Below are 26,559 nucleotides of genomic sequence, written 5' to 3' on the forward strand. Positions count from 1 at the left end.
CTGGGCACTTTTTTACAGGGAGGGGTCACTTTTTTCGCCGATATTTTCAAAAGTCATCCTGTCTTTTCGATTGTCTATCCTTAATTTAAACCTACGTCACTTTCAGTTTGGTAGTGGTCGTAATAGCAAAGACGTTAGGTTTTTCCCGTTCTTTTCCTCCTTCGCGGTAATGGTTCGAACCTGCCTTCCTATTACCACTTTATTTAAAAAATTTTTTTTTTGCTCAGTACACACCTCCAAACACCCGGGCAACGCCGGGCAGGCACCCATGCTAGTATATATGTAAAAGTGTAAGTGTGTGTTTGAGGATATTTCTCAACCTATATACTTAACAGATTTTTGATCTATAGACTTGAAATTTGGTATATAGAGTATTCAGACATGTGGAAAACTTTTTAATTGGTTTTCATCCAGAATAAATACCTCCTAAGAGGTCAAAATTTAAAAATTTGTATGTTGGGGGGGGAGTGTCATTGGATTTTTATCTGTTTGTCAACTGTTTCACGAATGCGCATGCATGAATGGTTCACATGACAGATTCCTTATGTTAAGAATAAGTAAATTTCAAAACACTTTCTAAAGATCATGTCAACCTAGTCTGATGATTATCGTACTTGACTCGCTGTCTTTAGGTTTTAGTTTTGATGTCAGCTCATGTATTTTTTTTTTCTTACAAGAAGTGAACTGTTTAGAAAACATAATACTCGCATGCACACATTTCAGTTTCTGTATAAATTAAAATAGTTATGTGTATTATACGACTGAGCAACACTGGACGGCCTGCTAGTAATCCCGAAAGGATGAAACACTATTGTCTGTAGGTAATTAATTATTATAGTAAAAAAAAAATAATTATGACAGCCCCTTTAAGAAATTCGTTTCTTATCGTTGAGCACTTTCAGTTGAATTAAAAAAGTCGGTCAATTTAGCTCTTATGCGTAGATCATCGTATAACGATTTGATCACTGTCTGACGTAATGAACATTTAAATTAAAATGTTTAAAATTCAACGCTATTTCACACGGTTAATGGTAGCCGAATGGATACGGCCTCCGCTAATCGAGCCAGAGATGTCTCGTGTCGCGGCGTTCGAATCGTTCGACTGGTAGTAATCGTGACACCTTGCACTGAAGAATCCCGAAAGGATGAAACACTAGTGTCTGTAGGTAATTAATTATTATAGTAAAAAAAAAATAATTATATATATATATATATGTAATGTGTGTGTGTGTCTTATGAATATTATAAAAATGCCTGCTTGTATTTCCAACCAAAATAACGTTAACTGATCAGTAGGGTTATGACTACAGAATATTCTTTTCATTGTTTTGACTCTCAAGTATATATCCGACACAGTTAGACACAGTTAATCAACCGAGAACCACATCACTCTATATAAAACCATATAAGATATCAACGGATACACACTCGAGAGTCAAAACAATGAAAAGATTATGCTGTTATCCTAGCCTGATCAGCATCCGGATATCGCCATTATTTGGCCCATTTACTTTGAAAAAAAGGTTTTGTTGTTGAATTAATAATTCCATTTGAGGAAAACTTTGACTGGACACACCAGTGTAAGTTGGAAAGATGAAGATCTACGAGAAGACTATGTCAGAAATGGCTGAAAAACCATTGTATTTCCTATCAAAGTCGGATGCGAAGGTTTTATTGCGGACTCAACCTCCACGTTTTTGAATAATCTTGGTCTTACTCCATTAGACAAGAAAAAATACATAAACAAAGTAAAAGACAAGTCTCTATCTGCATAAGCGTGGATATAGCAATTACACAGATTGACAACAATCCAACAAAGTCAGGTGGTATTGTGAGATACTGCTGGAGCGCGCTGGGCTAGTGATAATGATGCTTTGGCCCTGAAACCATGCCTGAACCCAGAGACATCATCTGATGAAGGCTTTGTTGGAAGCAATGCTGCTGTTCAAGCAACAATTATTGTATCAACATTTTTTTTTTTATTTATATTATAATGAAACAAGATAATATTTTCTTATGCCTGAGTCCATTGTGTCATCTCTAGTGCCCATAACACCCAGCTCTATGCAAATCTGTCATTGATCTTATGTTCCTAATTAATACAATAGAAAGATATGCTTTGTTTTGGCTGACTGACTTAACACCTGTAGTAGTAGTTGCAGTAGTAGTTGTAGTAGTAGTAGTAGTATACTGATAATGCTTAAAACTTTATGTACTTACTAATATACAAATATTAATCAGTTCCCATGCTAAAATCAGCTCATGGGAAGATGAGTATATTTCTTTCAGCTAGTTCAAAAAACATCAGCTGGGAATATAGTAGATAATAATAATAGTCTCTTAAAGGCTCACAGATGTTTGGGTATCGCATCAAATTTGGTAGAGTAGCAAAGGTCTTTTTTTCTAGTCTTTGTTCTATTAATGTGGACAGACATATTGCTGCCCAACTTTACACCCATGTTGCCTTCTATCACAGTTGGCCCTTTTGTGGTAATAAGCCTTGCTTGGGGGTAAACAATTTTTTTTTTTTTTTTTAATCTAAAAAAAAAAAAAATGAGTACAAATTTTACAAAATAATTGTTGGCCATGCATCGGAAGAAAAAAAGATTCTTATAAATGAAGATAAAATTCTAGAAGATCATGTTGATAAGGGCATAAGAGATTGACAGAATATTTTATTCAGCGGCAAAAGTGATCATTTGATGTCTATAAAATACACCACACACACACACACACAGTAAAAAAATAGTAACTAAAAATTATGCAATTTGAAAAATGAATAGAATCATTTTTTTCCCCTTGGCTGAGACTTTCAATATCTAAAAATAGCTCTTTCAGAGTATAATTATTATAATGATAATATTTTAATAATTATTATATAATAATGATGATTCATTTTTAAAATTGCATTTTAGTTTCTATTTTAAATATTCATACATACATAATGATTCATAAGATGTGAACATTTATTTATGTATATTATAGCAAATATATGTTCCCTTCAATTCCATATTTGTGCAAGCCTGAGGAGGGTATCATAGTGAACGAAGATATACCATACTAACCTTCAAAGGTAGAAGTAATGACTAAGAGGATGGTATCATGATGAACGAACACTACAGACCCCCTCCCATATCACCAAAGAGAGGTTAATGCCTGATATCAAATACACCCCCCCCCCCAAATGAATAAGGTACATAATCCTTGGAGGATAGTATGATAAGGAGCAAACATATACTATACTGCTTCCCAAGGCGGAAGTAATGCTCAGGAGGAATGTATCATGACAAATGAAAATACACAACACTACATCTAAAGGAAGCAGTAAAGCCTGAGAGGATTCGTCCTTCTTTCCTTCTTCCCCCAAAATGTAGATGGTAATACCTGGGAGGATATCATGATGCATGAACATATACTACCCCCTCTAATGATATGACAACAGAACTCCTCCAAAATAGAAGTAACACTTCTCACCCCTCAAAGGAGAAGGTAATACCTGCGAGTCTGGTATCATTACATTGAAAGATATTACACTAACCACCCCTCCCCTTCAAAAAAAAAAGAGGAGGTAATCAGTGGGAGTAAGATCTTATAACAAAAGAACTAGTACTCCACTATGTTTCTTCATTGAAAGATAATATCATAATAGATTAAATCAGTTTCGTTTTTCATTTTAAAATGACTAAAAAAAAAAAAACCTTTTTAAATAATAGACTGACAACTATCTTACATTGATCTTAGCCAAAACACTTAGGGATCATAAATAAGACTTTTTATGATCCCTAAATGTTTTGGCTAAGATCAATGTAAGATAGTTGTCAGTCTATTATTTAAAAAGGGTCGGGAGGGTTTTTTTTTTACATGGTAGTCACCACTTATCAAGGTGCAGAAGACACTCGGGGATAAGGGTTATTGTGTGTACAGTAATCAATGGGATAGTATCGTAGTAATCGTTAGTATTGGAGATTTGATAAAGTGTCTTACTTAAGGGGGCGGTTCATCAAGAATTAGTTTATGTTGGACTTGAAGACATCCAAGTTGTAGTTTGTTAATTTTCCCTCCACTGCCAATATCACTCCAACGAATTTTTGTGCATAAATATATTTATGAAAAATAAAAATTTTCAACAATTTGGAGATATTTTAAGTAGGATTCACACCGTTTTAGGGCCTACCTCTTTACGTTTTTTTTCACGTATCATCCTACCCCAACCGCTGATCTGAGTCCCCATTATCTGAATTGTATTTAACTGAACTGTTTAATAGACTTAAAACTGGATGTTTAATGATTTCAGTGTTTCCGCCTTGATCAATGGCTCAGTCTCACATAACTTTCAAAAATTCAACGGCTGTGTCTCACATGCTTGCCGATTTAAGATGTACTTGTATCGAAAAAAAATTGGAAAATAAACCACTAAATAAAATTAAAAAAAAAATAAACGCAATAACTAAGTACATATATATATGTATATATATATATATATATATATAAAAATGTAAAGTTGGTTCGTTCTAAACAAATAAAACCATGTTTATACGTTACCAATTTATTTGAAATTTTCAGACAACCCATTTTTAGAGTCGAGGTATGTTTTTATGTTATTAAAATAAATTTACCTAATTAAAATTAAAATATTAAATAAAATAAATATATTTATTTAATCGTTTCTGCGAATCTGTTCTGTTGATAAAACTGAACTTCCGGTTCGATTCATTTCACAGCCACGAATTGACGAAAGGTTTCATTTTCTGTTAACTCGATAAGTAAAAAAAAAAAAAAAAAAAAAACATATTTCATTTGTTTATCTTCCAAATTTTTTAATTTACACATCTTTTCTTTATTATATAAGGCCAAAAAAAAAAAAAAAGTTTGTTGCTTGCTTTTGAGTTTTTTTTTTTGTTTTTCTATATAAGATTACTCATGCAGAGAGTGATCCGTGCTGAAATAATGTTATTATTTAAAAAGTCATTCTTAACATGGGGAGGTAAGGATGTTTTGTACCTATTCTGTACTTTAACCTTACAATTGAATAAATAAAAAAAAACATATCGTAAAACGTTATTTAAACGTGGAAATATGATTTAAAAAATAGCGCGGATCGCTCTCTGCATTAGCACCATTTTTATTTATTGCGGACTATTATTCTCATCTTTATTAGTTGTTGTTTCACGAATTTTCGGCCAACTATTCCTCTGGCCTTCATGATAAGAAGTCCTTTTATAAATGTTCAGTAACTTTTTCCTTTTATTATTCTTAAAGAGTAAAACTTTTCTTATTCATGAAAGGAGTTAAGCCTATGTAAATAAATAAATGTTTGTACACGTGACAAATTATCAATAAATGGTTTAGTTACTTTTTTAAAAAAATGTTTGTAAAAGTGCGAAAGGCGACGTTGTTGTATACTCCCATGCTTAATTTCTATACTTATAGGTTTTTGGAATTTTTTTTCACTGGATTATTATTGATTGGACACTAATAAAACAGATTATTAAAAAAAAAAAAATGTAAAAAAGAAATCATTATTTCGACATTTGAAAGTGGTGCTCACTTTTTAGTTACAACGTTCTGATAAATCAGTCACCCATTTTGTAAGCAATAGAAACGCGGTATATCAAAACCATAGAAAGTAAAAATAATGAATCTCTACCGCATTTATAAGTCAGAAATATATTTGTTTCTCAAAGAAAAAAAATAGAGAGAACAGGACTTTTTTTATTGTTTTCATGAAAATAAAGTTTCGAGATTTTTAATTATTTTTTTTTTTTTACTTATTTAGTCAGTTTGTGTTTTTTTTTTTTAAATTGTTTTTGTAAAAGGTGAGTTTTTTTTCAAAACTTTTGTTTTGTTTCTTTTTAATTTTTTTAAAGTATTATAAATTTCACTAACATGCTGGAGAAATGTTTAATAATTTGGTATTTTTTTAGATTAGGTCCACCTCCACAATTTTTCTTTCAATGACGACATTTATAGGTTTCCGAGTATGCTGAACACGCAAATTGCATTGAAATTTTGCGGAAATAAATAGTTGTATTATGCATTGTATTCTTCGGCGGCCATCTTTTTACGTGCACACGCGCCATAAACAAATACACACACGTAAAAAAGATGGCCGCCAAAGATTACAATGCATAATACAACTTTTTATATCTTGATAACTACTTATTTCTGCAAAATTTCGATGCGATTTTCGTATTCAGCATAGTCGAAAACCATTTCAAGTCGTCATTTAAAAGAAAATTGAGGAGGTGGACCTAATCTAAAAATTTACCAATAATTTTTAATCCCGTCGTACGCTTCCCGATACATTGCTTCGTCAACATGCGACCATTTTATATCTCCCGAAGACACTTCCATATTTAGAAAAAAAAAAAATAAATAAATAAAAAGTGACCGATTTACCAGAACGTGGTAACTAAAAAGTGAGTATCCCTTTCAAATGTTGAAATGATTTTTTTTTTTTTCAATTTTTTTTCATAATCTGGTTAGTGTTCAATCAATAATAATCCAGTGAAAAAATTTCAAAAAACCTATCAGTATAGAAAATCCACCACGTAAGTAAATAAATAAAAAATGTTACGTGCGCATGCATTAGCCTTGACTAGGGGGGTACTAAGGGAACGACCATTAAATAATTCTGCAGGTCGCCATGGAACTCAACGCCCAAGGAGTATCAAAATAGTTTTCATGATCTGAAGAAATTTTTTTTTTCCGAAAAGTGGGTGATCAATTTTCCATCTAAATTTAACTTAAAATGAGCACCCACTTTCTGGCCACCTGAGGAAGGGGCATTTATTTTCATGTTTATTGGCTTAAAGGTTTTTTTGACAAGGCAGTTTGGTACGCGAATGCATATTTAACAGTTTTCGTTTATGCTCACGCATAGCATAAACAAAGGCTACGTCTGTGAAATGGAAAATAGTCCCAGAGTTCAGGGGTTAATACCATGCAAAAGAAATCAAACAAAAAGACTTTTTAGCCAAGAAACACACAGAAAGAAAAAAAAAATAGCATCCATTTTTTTTCTATCGAATTCATTTGCTGTTTTTATTGAAAACTATTTTCCCCCGGATTTTTGATATAATTTTCCATTAAGGGCTGTGCGTCTCACGTTCGTAAATAACAAAATTTTTTTGTAGATTTTGGTGTGCTAAAAACGAATCTGCAAACCGTTTCTGTTGCAAAAAAATAGTTTTTATGATATGAAGAAATTACTTTTTCGAAAAAGTGGCGATCACTTTTCCATGTAAATTTAACTTAAAATGAGCACCCACTTTCTAGCCACCTGAGAGAGGGGGGATTTTTTCCCATGTTTATTGGCTAAACAGCTTTCGTTTATGCTTACGCATAGCGTAAACGAAGGCTACGGCTGTTAAATGGAAAATAGTCCCAGAGTTCAGGGGTTATTACCATGCAAAAGAAATCAAACAAAAAACTTTTTAGCCAAGAAACAGAAAAATGCCCCTTTCTCAGGTGGCCAGAAAGTGGGTGCTCATTCTAAGTTAAATTTACATTGAAAAGTGATCACCCACTTTTCGAAAAAGTAATTTCATGAATGTCATGAAAACTTTTTTTTTGCTACGTAAACGGTTTGCAGATTCGTTTTTAGCACACCGAAATCTACAATAAAATATTTTGTTATATATGAACGTGAAACGGGCCTTAAAGTAAAATAATACCGGATTTTTTTGAGCAGATTTGCCGTTTAGTTGTACAAATATCCTCAAACCAGGTAATCACTAAAAGGGATTTTTAAAAGTCGTCACTTGTATCGAGCAAAAGTTTAAAACCACCGATTATATGCCAGCCTACATCATGGTAACATATATTGAGTGAGTTCCTAACAGTATTTTTAGTTTAAACTCATTTTCCCAAAATTTCCCCAAACTTAACGTGTTCGATACAGTCTGCCGCCATTTGTATTTTTCAGATATACCGATAAATATTGAATGTTTTTGAACCGATTATACATTACATAAAAACACTAAAATCTTATCCAGTTAGGTAGAACACTTACTTTTCTTGCCTTTGATAACATTTATTTGTTATATATTTATTTTTTGACAACTTCTTTGTATCTGTGTTTAGTAATATAAACCCTTTTCATTTAATGTAACGTTTAGTCGGCTCGAAAAATAGTGTTTATTGGTGTATTTGAAAGCTACAAATGGTGGTGGACACTGTTGATTACTTTAAGTTAAAGAAAGTGAGTTAAAACTAAAAAAACTATACAAAATACTGTCAGAAACCTATCCATTATGCCAGCCTATGTCATGGTAACATGTTCGGTGAGTTTCAGACACTGTTTTGTATAGTTTTTAGTTTTCAACTTACTTTCCCAAACTTAACGTATTCAACAGAATTCGCGACCATTTCTGTTTTTTGAGCCAATTAAACATTTTACATTACATAAAAACACTAAACAATTATGCAATTAGGTAGAAACGTAAATTACCTTACCTTTGCTTTCATTTATTTGTTTTTGGACGACTTTTTCGAATCTGTGTATAGTAACCCCCCTCCCCCCACCATCAACCAAATATTAATTACTAAATCACATTTTTTAAAACAACAAAAAAAAAAAACATTTAGCGTTTCAACATTTTTGCTACGTTCGGCTTCATCCACTGATTGTTGGTCAAGTCCAAAACATGAATGATTGACAGAAACTCGCGAGGATCCAGATCAAATTCTGCAAGAGTACCATTTTTTTCAGTTTCGCCTTCTTTTTCACTTTTTGCAGTGGATTGCTGTACTAATATAAGAAACATGCATTTTCTCTTTTATTAAATTTTTCCATTACACCAAATTGAGCCACTGCAACGCGTGGCAGGGTACAGCTAGTATATTATAAAAATATAAATAACTGAATAAAATAAATAATTATGTATATAAAACAAATTAATTATTAAAAGAGATAAATAATGAATGAAAAAAAAAACGTTCTTGTACAGGTCTGTCATCTTCCTCTGTCGTCTTTTTTCCTTAACTGGTATTTTGATCGATCCTTTTTCACTATATAATGCAATAAAAATTTTGGTACTCATGCAGATATTGATCCAGACGTAACTCAGCATTCGAATAAGCGAAGTAAATATTTTTAAATATTAAATTATTAAATATTTTATATAAAAAAATGTTAAAACTTAAAAAAATCGAAAAAACACCAAAAAAAACTAACGTAAGGCAAACGAACGATGTTAAATGTAAAAATCGGAAAAACAAAACAAAAACGCGAATGTGGATGGAAAAAGAAAACAGAAAAACGAACGTTAAAGCTTCTTTAAAAAAATCTGAAAAATAAAAACAAAAAAAAGCATAGAACGTGAAAAATGGCTTAAATAGCCCTGTTTCAATATTTAACCTTTAAAATTCGAAAAAAAAAAAGACATCTCCCACCACGATTCGAACCCACAAACTTTAGATAATGAGGCCATGCTCTAATGAATTGAGCTAAGATGACGTTGAGAAAATTAGGTCATTTTTTTTTAATATTTAGACTAAATCATGTTCCGACGTCACTTGTGCATGCGTAGAAGCGAACTTGTCATGAGAGGACGGTTTTTGCTGACCCCTCCCTGTAGAAAACTAATGATTTTAGGGTGAACGAATTAATGTTTTTGGCCAATTTTTCGATATTTATCGGGCGAAAGATCAAGCTTTAAAATGATACCAATCTCATGAAAATCCGTGACCCGTGTCGAAAGTTTTTGTGAGACATAAAAACACACACACACACACACACACACACACATACATACATACATGATGATGATTGCAACATCTTGTCAGACGAGTGCCACTCCCTCAGTCACTGAAAGTCCATGAGCCCAAAGATAACCTTCCTTTTTTTATTCCTTTTTCCCTCCTTTTTCCAGTTCTGCCAGCGAATTTACATGCTTAAGCAGACATGACACTGAAGACGGTCCCTGGCATACATACATATATATACATATACACACATGTACACACATACATACCATCATATACAAATACATACACATACATATACATGTATGCACATATACATACATACACATAGTTACCTACATATACCTACACATACATATATATGCACCTATATGCATATATAATACATATACATACGTAGACACAAATATATATACGTATATACATACAAACACACATAAACATATATACACAAAAAATAAATAAAAATATATATACACATACATATATACATACATATGCAAATAGGTATACATACACATACATACACTAGTACATATATAAACATACACACACATATGCATATATAGAATGATGGCAGATCAATTATTACATGCTTCCAGCATTTCAGGGCTACACACGTGACACTTTTTCCATCGCCACGGACAATTTTTATAGACAAATGGCTGAGGAAGTATCTATACAAAGATGATGCTACAGAGTTTTAGCTTTGTACGACAGCTAAGTCTCTCTCTCAGTTCAAAATGTTGAGATCCAGCAACAAGCATGAGCAAGATAGCCAGCAACAAATCAAACTGCAGACCAGCTTAATGCGGATACTGGTCTCCCGTTTTTTTTTTTTTTTAAATCAGATTTGCTTCACCCGGAGGGGTTGCCTTAACAGGGCTTTTGGGAGTCCTCTCCACCCCACACACATATCGAAATAAAGATATACACGTACACATACAAGCATGCATACAAACAGATGCACGCAAACATACATACACAAGAACAAACACACACGACAACATGCACATACACACATACATTCATACATACACGCATGTACACATACACGTACATGTAGAATATATATGAAGGAGCATTTATGATGACGATGATGATGGTTGTTACGAATAGGCGAATTCAACATGAATAAAAGAGTAAAACAATCCCAAATACACAGAATATAGAATAGAGAGACGTTTGCTTCGCCGGTAGTACAGCTTTTAAAATGAAAACGCATTCATAATGGCACAAATCCTCAACGTTCATGACGATGACAATGATGGTTGTTACGAATAGGTGAATTCAACATGAATAAAAGAGTAAAACAATCCCAAATACACAGAACATACAATAGAGAGACGTTCGCTTCGCCGGTAGTACAGCTTTTAAAATGAAAACGCGTTCATAACGGCACACATTTTCGCTTATATATATATATATATATATATATATATATATATATATATATTAGTGATGGGACGATGCCAAAATTTTTCCCGATTCCGATTCCGTTCAAAATTTCCGATTCCGATCCGATTCCCGATTCCGATTCCGATTCTTGTAAAATTTATACATATTTAATAAGAGATTTTTTTTGTTTGTTTTTTCGTAAATTTTCAAATTATTACATAAACCCCTGGTTAATGTCCGCGTATATTTTATCTCAAATGTTTGCCTTGTAATTGATTAAAAATTGTAACACAACAAAACATTTATTTTGATTTTAAAACAAAGCTATATTGTACCAGTTCGTATTTACTGTATAACATGCTACTTACATGAATAGTGGAAAATATTCGAAGATTGGTAGGCAAAATAAGAAAACGATGTAAGAACAATATATTTAACAACGCCACTTAGCAAAGCCACATCTCATTGTTACGAACGAATTTCTAAATAATAATATTACTATTATGAAAACCATTTTTAACGTGAGATTGCGTGAGCTTTCTGTGCTTTCTCTCGCAGCTAAATCCCTATTCCAAAATGAAATATTACTTTTATAGATTACGTGTTAGAACATTTTTTTAATTGGCGGAAAGAAAAGCGATCATTTAGAATTTAGAGTGTAAGATCAGTTTCGAATATAAATTTAATGTAAAATGATCATCATTTCTGGCCATCCTAATTCTTTATGGATATTAACTAAAGTGTTTCCCACTAAATTAAGTTCGGTTTGCAACGTTGTAAAACCATGTGTAATCGCTTAAAAAGTAGACACCCTATCCCCAATAAGCGCACATAATTTTAAATTGGTAACACACTACAGCTCATGTTACGTTATATTTAGTTGTGAAACTGACCGTCTATTATATATATATATATATATATATATATATATATATATATATATATATATCACGGAGGCCTCCTCGCTGAAGCCCGCCAATCTCACTCAAAAGTTGAGTTGAAAGTATTATGGGGTAATTAACACCTTCGATGCCGTTGGTTTCGACAACCATACTTTTTCACACCCACTTGCCAAATTTCTCAAGGAGTTTAATATGAAAAGATTTCAAACGAATAGAGTTTTATTTTATTTTCCTGGAGCCACATTGTCTGACACCGTCGCATTTTTCTCGGGGGGGGGGGGGGGGTTCGGAAAAGTTAAAAATATACATGAATATCTCACAATGAATTTATCAAAGTCTGGATAAAATAGATACAGAGAAAACATTTAGAAATTTTTCAGATTGAAAAAGAAATTATATTTACATTTAAAAGTCCCCCCTCATTGAAATTCTACTTTTGGACGATATTTGTAAACCCACTAAAAACCAAATTATTTTTAGATCTAGGATGAAGCTCTAAACTGTCTTCACGTATTAAAAAAGGGTGCTTGTGCAGTTTACACTATGTTAAAAAACGAAAAATAAAAAAAAATATATATTCTACGTACTCGTTATGGAATGAAGTTCTCATAAAAAAATCACGTAATTTCATCAAATAGTTTTTATTTTATGCCGTAAAAACGATTTGGGAAATTCGGAATCTTCCTAAAAAAACTGCGATAATTAGTCAAGGGAGCGTAAAACAAAAACTATTTAATGAAATTACGTGATTTTGTTATGAGAACGTCATTCTATAACGAGTACGTAGATCTATAGAGTTTATTTTTACTAATAGTTTAAAAGAAATAAATATTTATAATCGGTACAAGCAATTGAAAATTAACTTTTGAAAAATATTCAAAGAATCGATTTTGGAATCGGAAATTATACACAAATTTTTCCGATTCCGATGCCGATTCCGATTCCCCGAAAATTACCGATTTAACCGATTCCCGATTCCGATTCCGATTCATCGGCACAACACTAATATATATATATATATATATATATATATATGATAATTGTTCTTTTGTATTATTTGGATTCATTTTATGTTTCACAAGAACCCATGGCATAATGAATAAAGTACTTGGTAAAATTCATTTGTAAGGGATTCTCTTCTGAAGGTTAAATGTTCAATCCTCAAAGCGGGTGATAGTATTTTTGTTTCATTTTACTTTAGTCGAAGTTCTCAGAAATCAAGGAACCCCCAATTCCTGGTACTAACACTTGATCTTTTATATGTTCCAATGTGTCGAGTTTGATGTGCGATATGTTTTTTGTACATTGCATAGCAGTTTTTTTTTTTCCTTTTTCTGATTGGTTGAAAAATTCTACCCCCCCTTCCTCCCTGTGTTACTATTTATCACTTGCACTTTTTGTTTGATGTTTTGTCAGCTATAATTTTTTAATTTGAAATAATTCTGCAAATATTTGTTTACTTTAATCAAAATACTTTGTTTCATTTTACTTGAAAGTTCTTAGAAATCAAGGGGCTTCCTTCCTGGGACTAACTGTTGATCTCTATATGAGACCCACAGATATTCAAATATTCGATTTTAAAGTTCTCCTTTATTATCTCTCAACCACTGAATTAGTAAAGAAGTTAAGAACATTATTTCCCTCTCCCCAATTGACAATTTAAATGTGTTATATAGTATTTCTTTCTTGTGGTCTCTTGGTCTAACTGGATTCCAGGACAAGAATCCATCTAGTCTGGTAGAATATCCAGCTTCATATTGTTACTTGGGGTAACATCACTCGGAGAAGGTACACCATTATCCATACTGAGTAGATTTTATTTAGGCCACAAGTACTATGTGATTTTGAATGTTTATTCAGGTTTTATTTTTAGGGAAAAGTATTTTCATGCCAGGTTGAAAAAGAAATAAAAAGGGGTGTAAATGGGAAAAAAATCTTTAACAATAAAATACCATACACAGATTACAAACTTCAAATTTAAAAAAAAACAAAAAAAACAAAAATGATCACCAACAAATGACAAGAGGAAAAGAACAAATGGTTAAACAAGCTACAAAAAAATTAATCATTGGAGAATGGCATACGAAAAAGAACTTTAACAGAAAAGAGGAAATTATACTAAATCAATTATATATAGGCTCATTTAACACACTTATACTTACTGGAAGGTGTTGAATCTCTATTATGCACAGTATGCCAAGAGAAACTCACTATCAACCATATATTACTAGAGTGTGTTGACTTTATTCTATATTGAAAGAAATACAAGGTGGAACGATAAGATTGCTGCCTCAGAAAAGACATGATTCCATTTCCATTTGATGAAAACCAGTTTTCTTTTCTTTGTTACAGACCATCTACTAGTTGGCCAGTTGAGTACAAATCTCAAGAATGATAAGAGCCTTCTATAATTATATATTAATGTTCACCAAGTGAGATCAGAGATGCACTGCTTAGACATGCTCTCTACCGATCCAAGTTATAACAGGACCATTGCCAACACCCTCAAAATGCAAATTTGGACAGTTCAACAGTTTTGGAGAGCTCAATAACGTTTCTGGTCATGGTTATGGTTTCAAGTGAGGGGTACATCATGCCACCTTACATCTTCAAAATCGGCTTGAAAGTCAACATCAGAGTACCTGGATGTGCTAAAGAGTGTGATGATCCCTTGATGCAATGAGGTGGATGCTGGCAGACGCTGGGTGTGGCAGCAGAACTCGTTTGAAGAGACCCAGACTTGGCTTCAGAAGGAGTGCTACGACTTGATACTCTTCTCTCCCAACCTAAACCTGGTGGATTACTTCATTTGGTCTTACATCGAGAACATCACCAACATGACCTCCCACAACACCAAAGCCAGCCTGATTGGCGCCATCATTTGCCGAGTATTCGCCAAGCTTCTGCTGGCACTTGTAGAAAAGGCATGCTCTCAGTTCTGGACCTGTATCGAGGCAGTGATTGAGGCTGAAGGTGGCTACATTAAATAGATGTCAGCTTTACGACATAATCAAGTTACCTGAATTGATTTTTTTCAATAAAAGTTTTAAAATAAAGCTGTATTGTTGTTTTCTTTAAGGCAACAGATTTATCGTGCCACCTTGTACTATCGTGAGTCCAACCATAAAGATCTCTTCAACAAAATAGGACCATCCAAAATAAAGACTTCCTGAAAGAAAGAAATTTATTCACCAAAATATAAAACAAAATTTTGTACGGGCCTTTGTTATAAGGTGCAGCATACTTAGTATTATGGTATCCATTTGATGCACAGTTTGGGATTAATAGAGATTAGTATTTAATACAAAAATGAACACAAATTTAACCATATTCCATAAAGCACTTATTCTAAATTAATGGGCGGTAACTTTTATCTGCCAAAGTCTACTTGGTATACTTATCTATCATATATATATATACATTTACATTTACTATAATAATTCTTAAATACCTACAGACACTAGTGTTTCATCTTTTTGGCAATCATCAGTGCAGGGTGTCACAATTAACACCAGTCGATAGATTTGAACCTGGCAACAGAAGCCATCCCTGGCTTCATTAGCAAGGACCTAATCCATTCGGCTACCGTTAATCATGATAAATGCTGTTGAATTTTAAACATTTATGTTTTAAATGCTTTATAACGTCTGTCAGAGTGATCCAATCATTATATGATGATCTGCGCATAAGAGCTAAATTGACCGAATTTAATTCAACTGAAAGTGCTCAATGATAAGAAACGAGTTTCTTAAAGGGGCTGACATAATTATTTATTATAATAATTATTAAATACCTACAGACACTAGTGTTTTATCCTTTTGGGAATCATCAGTGCAGGGTGTCACAATTAACACCAGTCGATAGATTCGAACCCGCCAACAGAAGGCATCCCTGGCTTCATATATGATCTTGTCTGTTTGTGTTGACTTGAAATACTATCATGAGTCCAACCATAAAAATCTCTTCAATAAAATAAAAGCATCCAAAATAGACTTTTTAAAAGAAATACTTATTCACAAAAATATAAAAGAAAATCCCAAACTTTATGCACACAATAAAACACTAAACTTCTCACAAAATCTGCATGACCTTAAATGACCATAGAAAGGTTGACAGGTTGTTAAGCACAAACAAACAATTTGAGAGATGATTAAATTTATTTTTCAAAATATGACCAAAGAAAGGTTGATCATTTACAAACAAGTTATGCCAGGTTGTTCTGACAAACACCTGTATAGAGAGATGTTAGACACTCGAGTTGCAAATGACTTAGGACTTCTACACAACTAAATCTGATGGAACAAAAACATAGATTAAATAAAGAGTTTAATTTTAAATTCCATGCAGGTTCAACTAGAAAGTCTTGAAGGTCAGAAGTTACATTGACCAAAATGTGAAAATAGTATTCAAGATTGAGAATCATTTCATGCTATTCAAATCATTTATGAAAACAAAAAACATTTTGTATTTATGAAGAAATCCTGGTGTGAAACGACCTCTCCTGTCCACCAGGTGGCAGATTGGAGAATATTTTTAGCCCTTTACTGTCAAATTGTATTTTCAAGTTGCCTTTTAAAAAAAAAAACACCTGTATAGGAAATATTTCTTACTCTTATGGCTTGTCAGCCCAACTGGTCTTCAAAGTACAGGTCTATACATGGTTCAACAAGTGAATGAGGAGTTTGTTTGTGTGTCAGTTGCATGCTAACTTCCATCACGTGTGGGTTTCATAATTAAAAAATGTATTTCTTGCTTAAAAAAAATTCTGGTGGCAAAGGGTTAAGATCACAAGCAGTCCTAAACCAATCGACAATTCATTTAAGAGGATGGTGTGGAACTCCTTTTAATCAGATGTCTCTGTGAAATGTGCATAAAATTGTAAAATAAGTGACTGAGGCAAATGTTGAGCACCTGAAAACCTAGCGGATTTGGTTAGGTTTGAGTTAACTAACTTGGTAGTGTGAGGACTGTTGACTTTAAAATTGTACCTTGATAAAATACGAAGGACATTCCAAAAGTCATGCCTCCTACTTTTTTTTATTCTGCTCTAATGGATCAGAGGAGATTGCAAATTGCATTGTTATGATGACTGGACTTATGCATCCATGACCTGAAAGTTTCATCTCTGTTGCAGATATCAATGGTGTGAGACTCTAAGAAAGCAACCCATGTCGTGAATGTATGTCGGAAGCGGAGATGCGTTATTGAATTCATAGCAAATGTGTATTGAGAATGGTGGTAACTATGTAGAAAAATAAATTTGGGAGCACAAAAGGTTCTTGTTTTAATGCCACCATTCCCATGTCTTCATAGATTCTCAGCGTTTTGAGTTAAAAATATAGGAGGCTTTAGTTTTAAAATTTAAAGTCTTGATATATTTATTGATGACAATGGCATCACAAAATTACATACATATTCTTATTTTCTACAGATACTGAAATTGACTGGAAAGCTTACATGCAAGAAGTTGAAGGCGTACATAATGGAACTTATGATTATACACAGTTGAAAGGCGACACTGGACCACTTGTGTAAGTTAACTTTTAGGGATGGTGAAATTTTTTAATACTCCTGTGTTGTTTCCACTTTAGATAATTTTTTTGTATTTATCACACAATTTATGAGCTTCTAAACACTGCAACCTTATTTTATTGTATTTTCTTCAATGCTTTCAACTTTAACAATTTCTATATTACCACTGTTTATCTAATCCTCCATGTTGACTTGAGTAATGATCCACAACTCTGTCTGGTTTACTACAGTATAAACAAAAATGATATATATATTCAGTTTTTATTTGTTTTCTAAAAAGAAATATTTTAAAATAGACTAGCAGGGTTACCTGGTATTGCTCGAGACAAAAGTGCAAATTATTTCTCTTAAAACTTTTATCTCTACCTCTCTCTATCCGTTTATCTTTCTGTCTTTTCCTTTCCCTCATTTTTCCTTGCCAAACCCATTCCTCTCTGTACAGTTTGTCCTACAGGATTAGCATTACAAGTTGATTTTTTCCTTAGCTGTGTAAAAGATGCTTATTAATTTATGCTTTTCCGTGGACATTTTTCTTTAGAAAAAGTGGGCTAAATTACAGACCTCAACATTTCAAGAAATTCAGTAATTTCGCCACCATTTATTTATTTTTCAAGCTATTCTTATGAAACTTGACACTCTTATGTAAAATTGTGTGCTCTTTCTGATTATGCAGTCAAATCTGATGTATCTCTTTACCATGAGCCATGAATTATAAATTAAGATGTATACATTTCAATTTTTTTTAAACTGGCGCATGGTATCATATAGTGGGGGTCTATTCATGAACAAAACTAAGTATTATAGTGGTATTTAAATATAGATTTATTGAGAGCAGGCATTTTCCTGCCTCCTCACCAAAGGAGAGCTTAATCTGGGGTGTAGCCATTGAATGCCTAAAGAGCATTCATGGCTGGTATTTACTACTCCCCTCAAAGAGAAAAAAAATTGAGTAGATATGAATTAATCTCAGAAATAAATTGAATAAAATTTTTCTTATAGATTTTGGATTTCTGTAAAAGATGAAAATTCCTATAGTCGACCAGAACTTATGCATTTTGGAACCAGTCCAATTTTCAGTTTTGTAAATCCTCTCTGTCTGGCCCAAAATATATCCCTATTTTCTGAGATGCAACCATAAATCGTACTCTACATGAATCCTTGATGTAACTTTCACAGTACCAGGATACCAGGAATCCTGATAAGCAACAACTATATATTCACCAGTTGATGGTAATTTTTGTCATTTCTGTTCTGTTGTTTTACTGAAAATTCAACTATGTAAGCAAAGAAATAAAACGGTAATTTTTTACCTTGTTTCCACCTTAACATTTAAATGATTACTTTTATAGGTTTTAGGGTATGCTGAAAACGAATATTTAAATTTTCTGCAAAAAAGTAGTTTTCCAGATATTAAGCAATGTCATTTCGTATGTTATCACTGATGGCCATTTTAGTATGTGCGAGTGTGCAAATGTAACCCCAAGAAACTGTGCAAATACACATACCAAGATGGCCACCAGCAATAACATTAAGAAATGACATTGCTTATTATCCGGAAAGCTACTTACTTGCAGAAAATTTAAATGCGATATTCATTTTCAGCATACCCGAAAACCTTAAAGGTAGTTATTTTAAAGCAAATGTTAAGATAGAAAGAAGGTAAAAATTTACAAAATGCATCACAATGAAATTCTTTATCGAACCGCCTAATTATTATTATTATTTAGATAGCCTCAGTTAAAAATAAAACCTTTGTTTTAGAGTCAAAAAATGATCTTGATAATGAGTTAAAAATAAATTCATGTTTCACGATATATTTTATTTAATTGTTAGGTAAAAGTACAGAATAGTTAACAAAACACCCTTCCTTCCCCATGTTAAGAATGGGTTTCTAAATAATAAAATTATTATTTCAGCATGGTAGCATAAGTGCACAAGTACATGTTATTTATTATATATTTGTTTTTTTGTTTTTTGACCACTAAAAAAACAATTCTACCCTAAGTACAAGTAAGAAGTTATAAATACAATGATGACAGAAACGCATGTACTTTGTACATTTTGTTGTTTTTTAATGTTTTTAGTACATGTGTACTAAAAGCGTTAAAAACAACAAAATAGTATTGTTTGGAAATCAAATTTAAAAAACTTGAAAATAATTTTTTAAATTGACAAACTCAGAATAAAAATGAAACTGATTTTTCTGCTTTTGCTTTGAAAGCAGAAAAATGTTTTTTCTTTTTAATAGAATACAAACGAAACTCGCATATTAGCATGTAGCGAGCCGTTTTTCCCTGTTAAACGGATTTGAATTTCTATAAAAGATAACATTTTAAAGAAATTTCCGCACAATTAGTAATCATCAAATATTTACATATGCATGAAAATAATTCTGAAACTATTATCTATATGAAAATGGATGATATATACCGATTTATCTTATCAATTTTGAAATATTCTTTGTCAACTTTGCTCGGTCGTAACTTTGTTTCCTGTGGTCATAAAAGTAAAAATCAAAGTCCAGTAGAGATGGACTTCTATGCTTATTTAGCCTGTAAAATTTCAGCCATATCCAATCAAATTTCACCCCGCGCATGTGTATCCAAACGTAACGTATGAAATGTAAACACGGAAAAAACAGTTTCCCTTTTTGCTGTCGTCATTTGTTACCGTTTTGTCATTTTTAACTTAAAGCATAAAAACATTGAACACATAAAGGAAAGATAAATTAACATTGGAATGCTTATTTTATTCTCTTTTCATCAATGTAACGCTTTTAAAAATTGACCCACAAATAAAGATATGACTTGTTGAAGAACATTAGGTATGTAATATTGCCAATGTCCACGAAAATAGCATATGCTTGTAATGCTAACAGGATAGAAGAAACTTTTTTTTTTTTTTTTTTTTTTTTTTTGGCATTTTAAGAAATTTTTTTAAGAAAAAAATCACTAATATCAAAATAATAGCAATTTATTTAAATACAAAAAAATGAAATAAAAGACATAATAAAACATATGCATATTGGCCACCCAAGAATTAGGATTATTTGGCTAAATTGATAGACTACAGTTACCTGGATTCTAAAGTGACAAATCCGATAAATTTTACTTTTTGTAATTTTTGGAGGTTTTACTGATTTTGATATGACACATAATTATGTAGCAGTTTTTTTTACTTAAAATGCATTATTTTTGTTTTATTTTTTTATTTATTTAGATATCCGCTTATAATGTACAAACACTTATTTTAATAATTTTTTTTTTTTCAATAGCTATCCAGCTGGTTTCGTGTATGTTTTCACAGCACTTTATCATCTGACAGGCAAAGGAAGTGACATTCGTCTTGCACAGTACATATTTGGTGCAATTTATTTGGTGACACTTTTAATTGTATTTGACATCTACAGGAAATGTCGACGGGTAAGTAAAACAAATCAATAAAAATACCGTTGAGATAAGTCACTTGTTTGCTAAGTGATACTGTTAAGTTTTTATGTGGAGAAACTAAGTTATCTCCCTTAGTTATTTTGTGAAGAAAAATGATGGCTCTATTTGCATTAATGATTTGGATGTTAATCTTAAATGAGTTTGTACTTATTGTTTTTATTTAATCAAACTTTGACATGATGTAGCAATGCTACTACAGCTCTAATCATGCACTTTTCTGTGCAGGTCTGCATTTGAGAGTTTGAGCAAGATGACATCTGAAGTTTTCTCTGTGGTTCAATATAGCCAACTGAAGTTGGTTGGAGGAGACGAGTTTAAACTAGAACTTCAGAACTGGTTTGCCTGATATTGCGCCGCAGCCAGAAGTTGAATGGAACATACATCTGGGGGTTACACCATCAAGATTGGATCATTAGTGAAATGCTGGAACTTGGCAAGAGTAACAAGAATTGCGAGGGCACCAGGTTTCCATGTTTTATGTTGACAAGCCTTTCACACAATCCAAATGGACCATAATGCAGTTTGCCAAGGAGACAATTGCAGCTTGAAAAGAAACTTGTAACCCCTATCAAATAGTGATGTTAGTCGAGGAAACTTGGGGATCAGCAAAATGTTTTATGCTCGGGATGGTACTCTGATCACTAATTATGTGGTTAGGATTACAATACTTCGATGAACTGTGCAATTAGTCATCTCCAATGATAGTTGATGTTGATCCGAATAAGGAGGAGAATGACGGGAACACAGCCAATCATAGAGAAAGTGCAGCAAGTTCTGCATCAGTTCCATAACAGTAAAGTTCTCTGTGAGGATGAGATTTCTGCAGAAATATTCATGGCCATGTCAAAGGTCATTGATGTATGGGTGTATTGTGGCGTCAATGCAGTAAAGGCGACTGAGATTCCCTCTAATGACTGGAGCAAAGCTATCCTTTTGCTCTTCCACAAAAATGGGAACCAAAAACTCTACTTGAATTACAAGAATATAAACCTTATTGATGTGATGAAGATATTTACAGCCGTTTTTTTTCTTCTGAAAAGGTTCAAGAAAGTCATCATGGACCCAACTCTCTTCCTTATCTTCATCAATAATCTCCCAAATCACATTCTAAATTCATTCATTGAGATATATGCAGACAACACTACTATCTATGATAACACTTCAAAGGCCAGCAATGACCAAGATCTCTCTGAGTCTCTTATGACTTTTAGCATATGATGCAATAGAGTAAAAGGTGGTTGGTTAATTTTAACGTATTCCAAAACCAATCTTCTATCTTTTCACCACCAATGCTCTGATCCCCACTTGGCCACAATTGATATGAATGGTTCCTGTCTCAAATAAGCACCCTGCTTCAACAAGCTTCTGGGACTGACCTTCACCCCTAATCTGAAATGGAACACTTACATCAAATCTGTTGCTAAGGTTGATGGAAAAATGGTTGCGTCATTCTACCGATCCATAAGGTATCTCACTCCTGACGCAATCCTCTACCTGTACAAGAGCCAAATGCATCCTTAAAAGGAGTACTGTTGCCACATCTGGACAGGAGCTGCTCAAAACACCCTATCCTATCTTGATAGAATTCCAAACCGGCTTTGAAACCTAATAGAGGCCCTTTTTTCCTTCCTGTAATCTCTTTTCCACAGAAAATACATTGTGAGCCTGTTTCTGCTCTATCATTATTTTCATAACAAGTGCTCGTCTGAGCTTCAATCTATGGTACCTACCACATCAAACTTTCATAAAAAGCACTTCTCTAGCTACAGCCACTATTCACAATTCCCCCAACTCTCTATCTGCGCCTAAATCTAGACACAGATTTCATGAACAACGCCTCTTTCTTAGAACTGCCTGCCTGTGGAACTCTGTTCCCTTAAATAACCAAATTCTAGTGAATGCCTGCCACCAATGATCACTATGCTGTTGTCTCAGTGACCACCTTGCACTCATTAACTCTTATCTTTAAGTGTTTTTTAGGCCTTGATAAGTGATGACTTCCTTGTACAAAAACAAAGTAAACATCATATTGCTAGGATAAACTGGGGACAAGGCTGTGCACCAATACATTAAAAACTAAGGTTCTTTCCTCAGTCTGGAAAATGCTGTCTTGGAATGGTGCTATTTTTTAGGACAGAATTATTTATCTACCTTAGGTCCATCATTATTCTGGGAAGTACACAATGGAGGTCAATCGTAGGGTGGGGACTACTAGATATGCTGGTACTTATTCAGTAGACAACCCAATTTCTGACAGCTTGATGTTGCCATCTTTCGGCATGGTTATGTAAGCAGCTAGAAAAAGCCAACGCAAAGATTGTCAGATGATAAATTCAAAACGTGGTTTTGTAACCAAACAGCAGGACAATAAAGAAATATTGAAAATAAAACCATAAAACAAAAAGAAAATAGTTACCTTTAGTTTAATTGTATGGAATTTTTTTTTTTTTTTTCAAAAGTTTCAAATAAATAATTTTTTTATTCATAGGTTTCTATTTGTCAATCGGTGATTGATAAAACATTTTTAGCTTTGTTGTCCCGGCTGTCTGCTTGGCTGGAGAGAACAATGCAGGAGCATCAGACTCTGTTACAAAAGTCACAAACATGTGGTCCCTAAAATCTTGGCGATGATGTTCTCTTTTTTATGTGTATGCTTCTCTGCAATAACGTTTATCAAATTTTCCTCCAGTGCTTTCAGACGTTGATGCAGAGTTCCTTTCCATCTTGAGCGGTCATCTGTAATGCTCTTCCAAGACCCAATGTTGATATTGATCGCCTTCATGTTTCATCTCACAACATTTTGGGGGGCAGACAATGAACCTTCTCCCAGGTACCAGTTCTCCATAGTAATGTCTACATCCCACAATTAGCCAGAGTTTGTGTCACATACAGTCCTCATGGAAAGGCTAGTAAATAATTACTTTGGCAACCACCTGTTATTCTCTAAGCCTGTATCCCTTACTCCTCCAATGATATCTAGTGGGTGGTGTCACCAAATATGGTTATTCTGGGTCCCAGTTGGTCACTTGGTACTTGGTGGTTAATTTGTCAAAGGCCCTGGATCTTGAAAGGTCCTTCTTGAATTACCACTCTCCCCACGTTGTAAAAGATCAAAAAAGCAATCCGTCCAGCACTAGTCACCAAAGTCTGTATTACTGGGGAGCAAAGTTCATTTCAAGTGAAAAGAAGAAAAGAATAATAAGTCGATGACTGTTTCTTTTGTGTAAAACAAATTGATTGTTCATTGAAAGATTACACAAATTTGATCATTCACAAGTCTTTGACTTAAGATTCTATTGTTCATATCTAAATGCACTATTAAGAAAATCTGAGTGTTTTTCGGGTTCAGTGATCTCAACACTAAGTTGAGGGCTAATCTCTCAATGGTGTGGATTCAGTGGGCAAGCAGAACACAATCTCCTTAGCTCATTATGTTTTGCATTATATTATGAACTAGCAGGACCCGTTAACCGGCGTTGCTTGGTGGAAACATGCCCCCCACCCCTTCTCGTAAAGAATTAAACTACGGTTGTTGTTGACCAATGCCCAACATCCTAATGTTAAGAACCGGTTTCAGAAGGCACCTCATTTTATGAGGGGTGGAACTGTCCAAGTATTTGCCCCAAGTTCAACTTTGATATATGTTGTCAGCATACCCACTTGCAAAGACTATTAAAAAAATTGGGGGGGGGGGAACATTATCGTGCTGAGAGAAGTACACTTTTTTATTGCGTGTGCGTAGAACAATGAATTACAGCGCATAATGCATGTTATATCTTGCAAACTACTTGTTTCCATCAAAGTTAAAATAGATTATCTTATTCAGCATAGTCTAAAATCTATAGAAGTCGTCAGTTTTTAAGGAAATATTGTAATTGGTGCTAAGGTAAAAAAGTACCTAATGTAGTAAAAGGGAAATTTGTACTTTAGTGGCGTAAATTTTTTGACGGACAAAGAAAGTAAAAAAAAAAAAAAAAAAAACTGGTATAAATGTACTCAGATACAAACTGACTGAACATTTATGAAACTGATAATATATTTGGAGGTTATTACGAATTCCATTAATGCAAACAGACAATAATAACAACACATTCATGAGTTTGTAATAATAATAATAATAATAATAATAAGATATTCATGAAATACAATGAACATTAAACCACATGTGTGCCCTGGGTTCGGTACACCTTGCTGAAATAAAAACATGGAGAGACTCTTTCAAAACCGGAAATATACAATAGACGAACGAACAGCGTATGAAAATAACGGAAAACACGACACGCAATGGTAACTTTCTAAGTTAAATTTTATTATGAAACACTAAGCTACGGAAGGTAGGGGATAATGAGATTAAGTAAAAGTAAAATATCAAATTATAAAGATGGGGAGGGGTATCTTTGTATACTATTCGAAGATGCCAACGAGAAATACATCAATATAAGAAAATATATCAGCCCAAACAAAACAATGGCAATATGAACTCGTTGACTTAAATATATGAGAGAGAGGTAACTCACGTTTTTTTTTTAATGCTTCTTTACTCTTATTTTTTTTCTGTCAACTTTCAAAGTGAACTTTAACCTTCATTTTATTCGCTTCGGGCAACAGTTCATAGCACGCAGTATTCCTATCATATCCATTCAATATTTTGGCTATTCTCGGAATATCCTGTCTCCTGTGTTCGTGAAATTAACATCCTGTATTCCGACAACACCAGCTTGTTCTCCCAAGCATTATTTCTTTCCTTTCGCTGTTGATATGGAGTTTCTCCTATGTTTATTTGCCTTGGTGATAAAATAACAAAAAAAAATTATACATTTCTCGTTGGCCGAAATTAAATATTTCAATTTTTAATTAATTATGTAATCCAATTTATGTGTTACATCACAAGGTAAATCAGGCAAATGTGTTTTATAAATGTATAGTTTGTATGATTTGAAAAGTGAAAAATATTTTTTTTGCCTAATCACCCCAATATAGGTTCGGTGTCACTGTGATGAAGGGGGCTACTACAATTCTCTTTTATTGAGAGATTCGGTGAACGTTTATGAAAGACCTCCCCTCATCCGTAAATTCCACAATTTTCCCTTTTTTTTCTTTTAGCACGTCAATTTCATCGATTATAACCTTAACTTTCAGATACAAAAAAGCAAGTAAAATTGAAAAAAATGTTTTTTATGACTTTTATCATCCTGGATCAGTTTTCAATCATAACATTCTACTAAATTGAACATGTACTTTGTGACTATCACTGAGAGAAATATTGCGGCAAAATTTTTCTCGGTGATGGTCACAAAGTACGTGTTTAATGTGAATAAAGTGTAAATTGTGGAATTTAGAATTGGAGTCAATATTGGAAATGTCCGTCATATTTGCATCTCATAAGTTTTGACTGTTGATCGAACGATCTCTTATATTAATTCAAAGCATATTTCTCCTTACCCTTTTGCTTTGCAATGTTTCGTCCGCTGCAATTGTAATCACGTGATTACGGTGTAGCAACAATAAAATAAGCTATTCATTCAAGTACTGCTTTTTATGAATTTAGCTGAATATGATATTAAAAATCA

At 33.1% G+C, this 26,559-nt stretch overlaps 1 protein-coding gene across 4 annotated transcripts in view; it reads left to right on the forward strand.

Annotated features, from left to right (window-relative positions):
• LOC145297525 (dol-P-Man:Man(5)GlcNAc(2)-PP-Dol alpha-1,3-mannosyltransferase-like) overlaps positions 1-26,559 on the forward strand; it is a 209,071-nt gene that overhangs the window by 133,250 nt on the left and 49,262 nt on the right. For all 4 annotated transcript variants that reach the window (XM_080143445.1, XM_080143444.1, XM_080143441.1 and 1 more), the window contains exons 2-3: positions 17,440-17,539; positions 20,815-20,962. In XM_080143445.1, the coding sequence (XP_079999571.1) occupies positions 17,466-17,539; positions 20,815-20,962 (222 nt within the window). In that variant the 5' untranslated portion in view covers positions 17,440-17,465. The remainder of the gene's footprint in view (positions 1-17,439; positions 17,540-20,814; positions 20,963-26,559) is intronic.

This window comes from Euprymna scolopes, chromosome 18 (genome assembly GCF_053919585.1).
Source record: "Euprymna scolopes isolate OS-2025 chromosome 18, ASM5391958v1, whole genome shotgun sequence".
Classification (NCBI taxonomy): Eukaryota; Metazoa; Mollusca; class Cephalopoda; order Sepiida; family Sepiolidae; genus Euprymna; species Euprymna scolopes.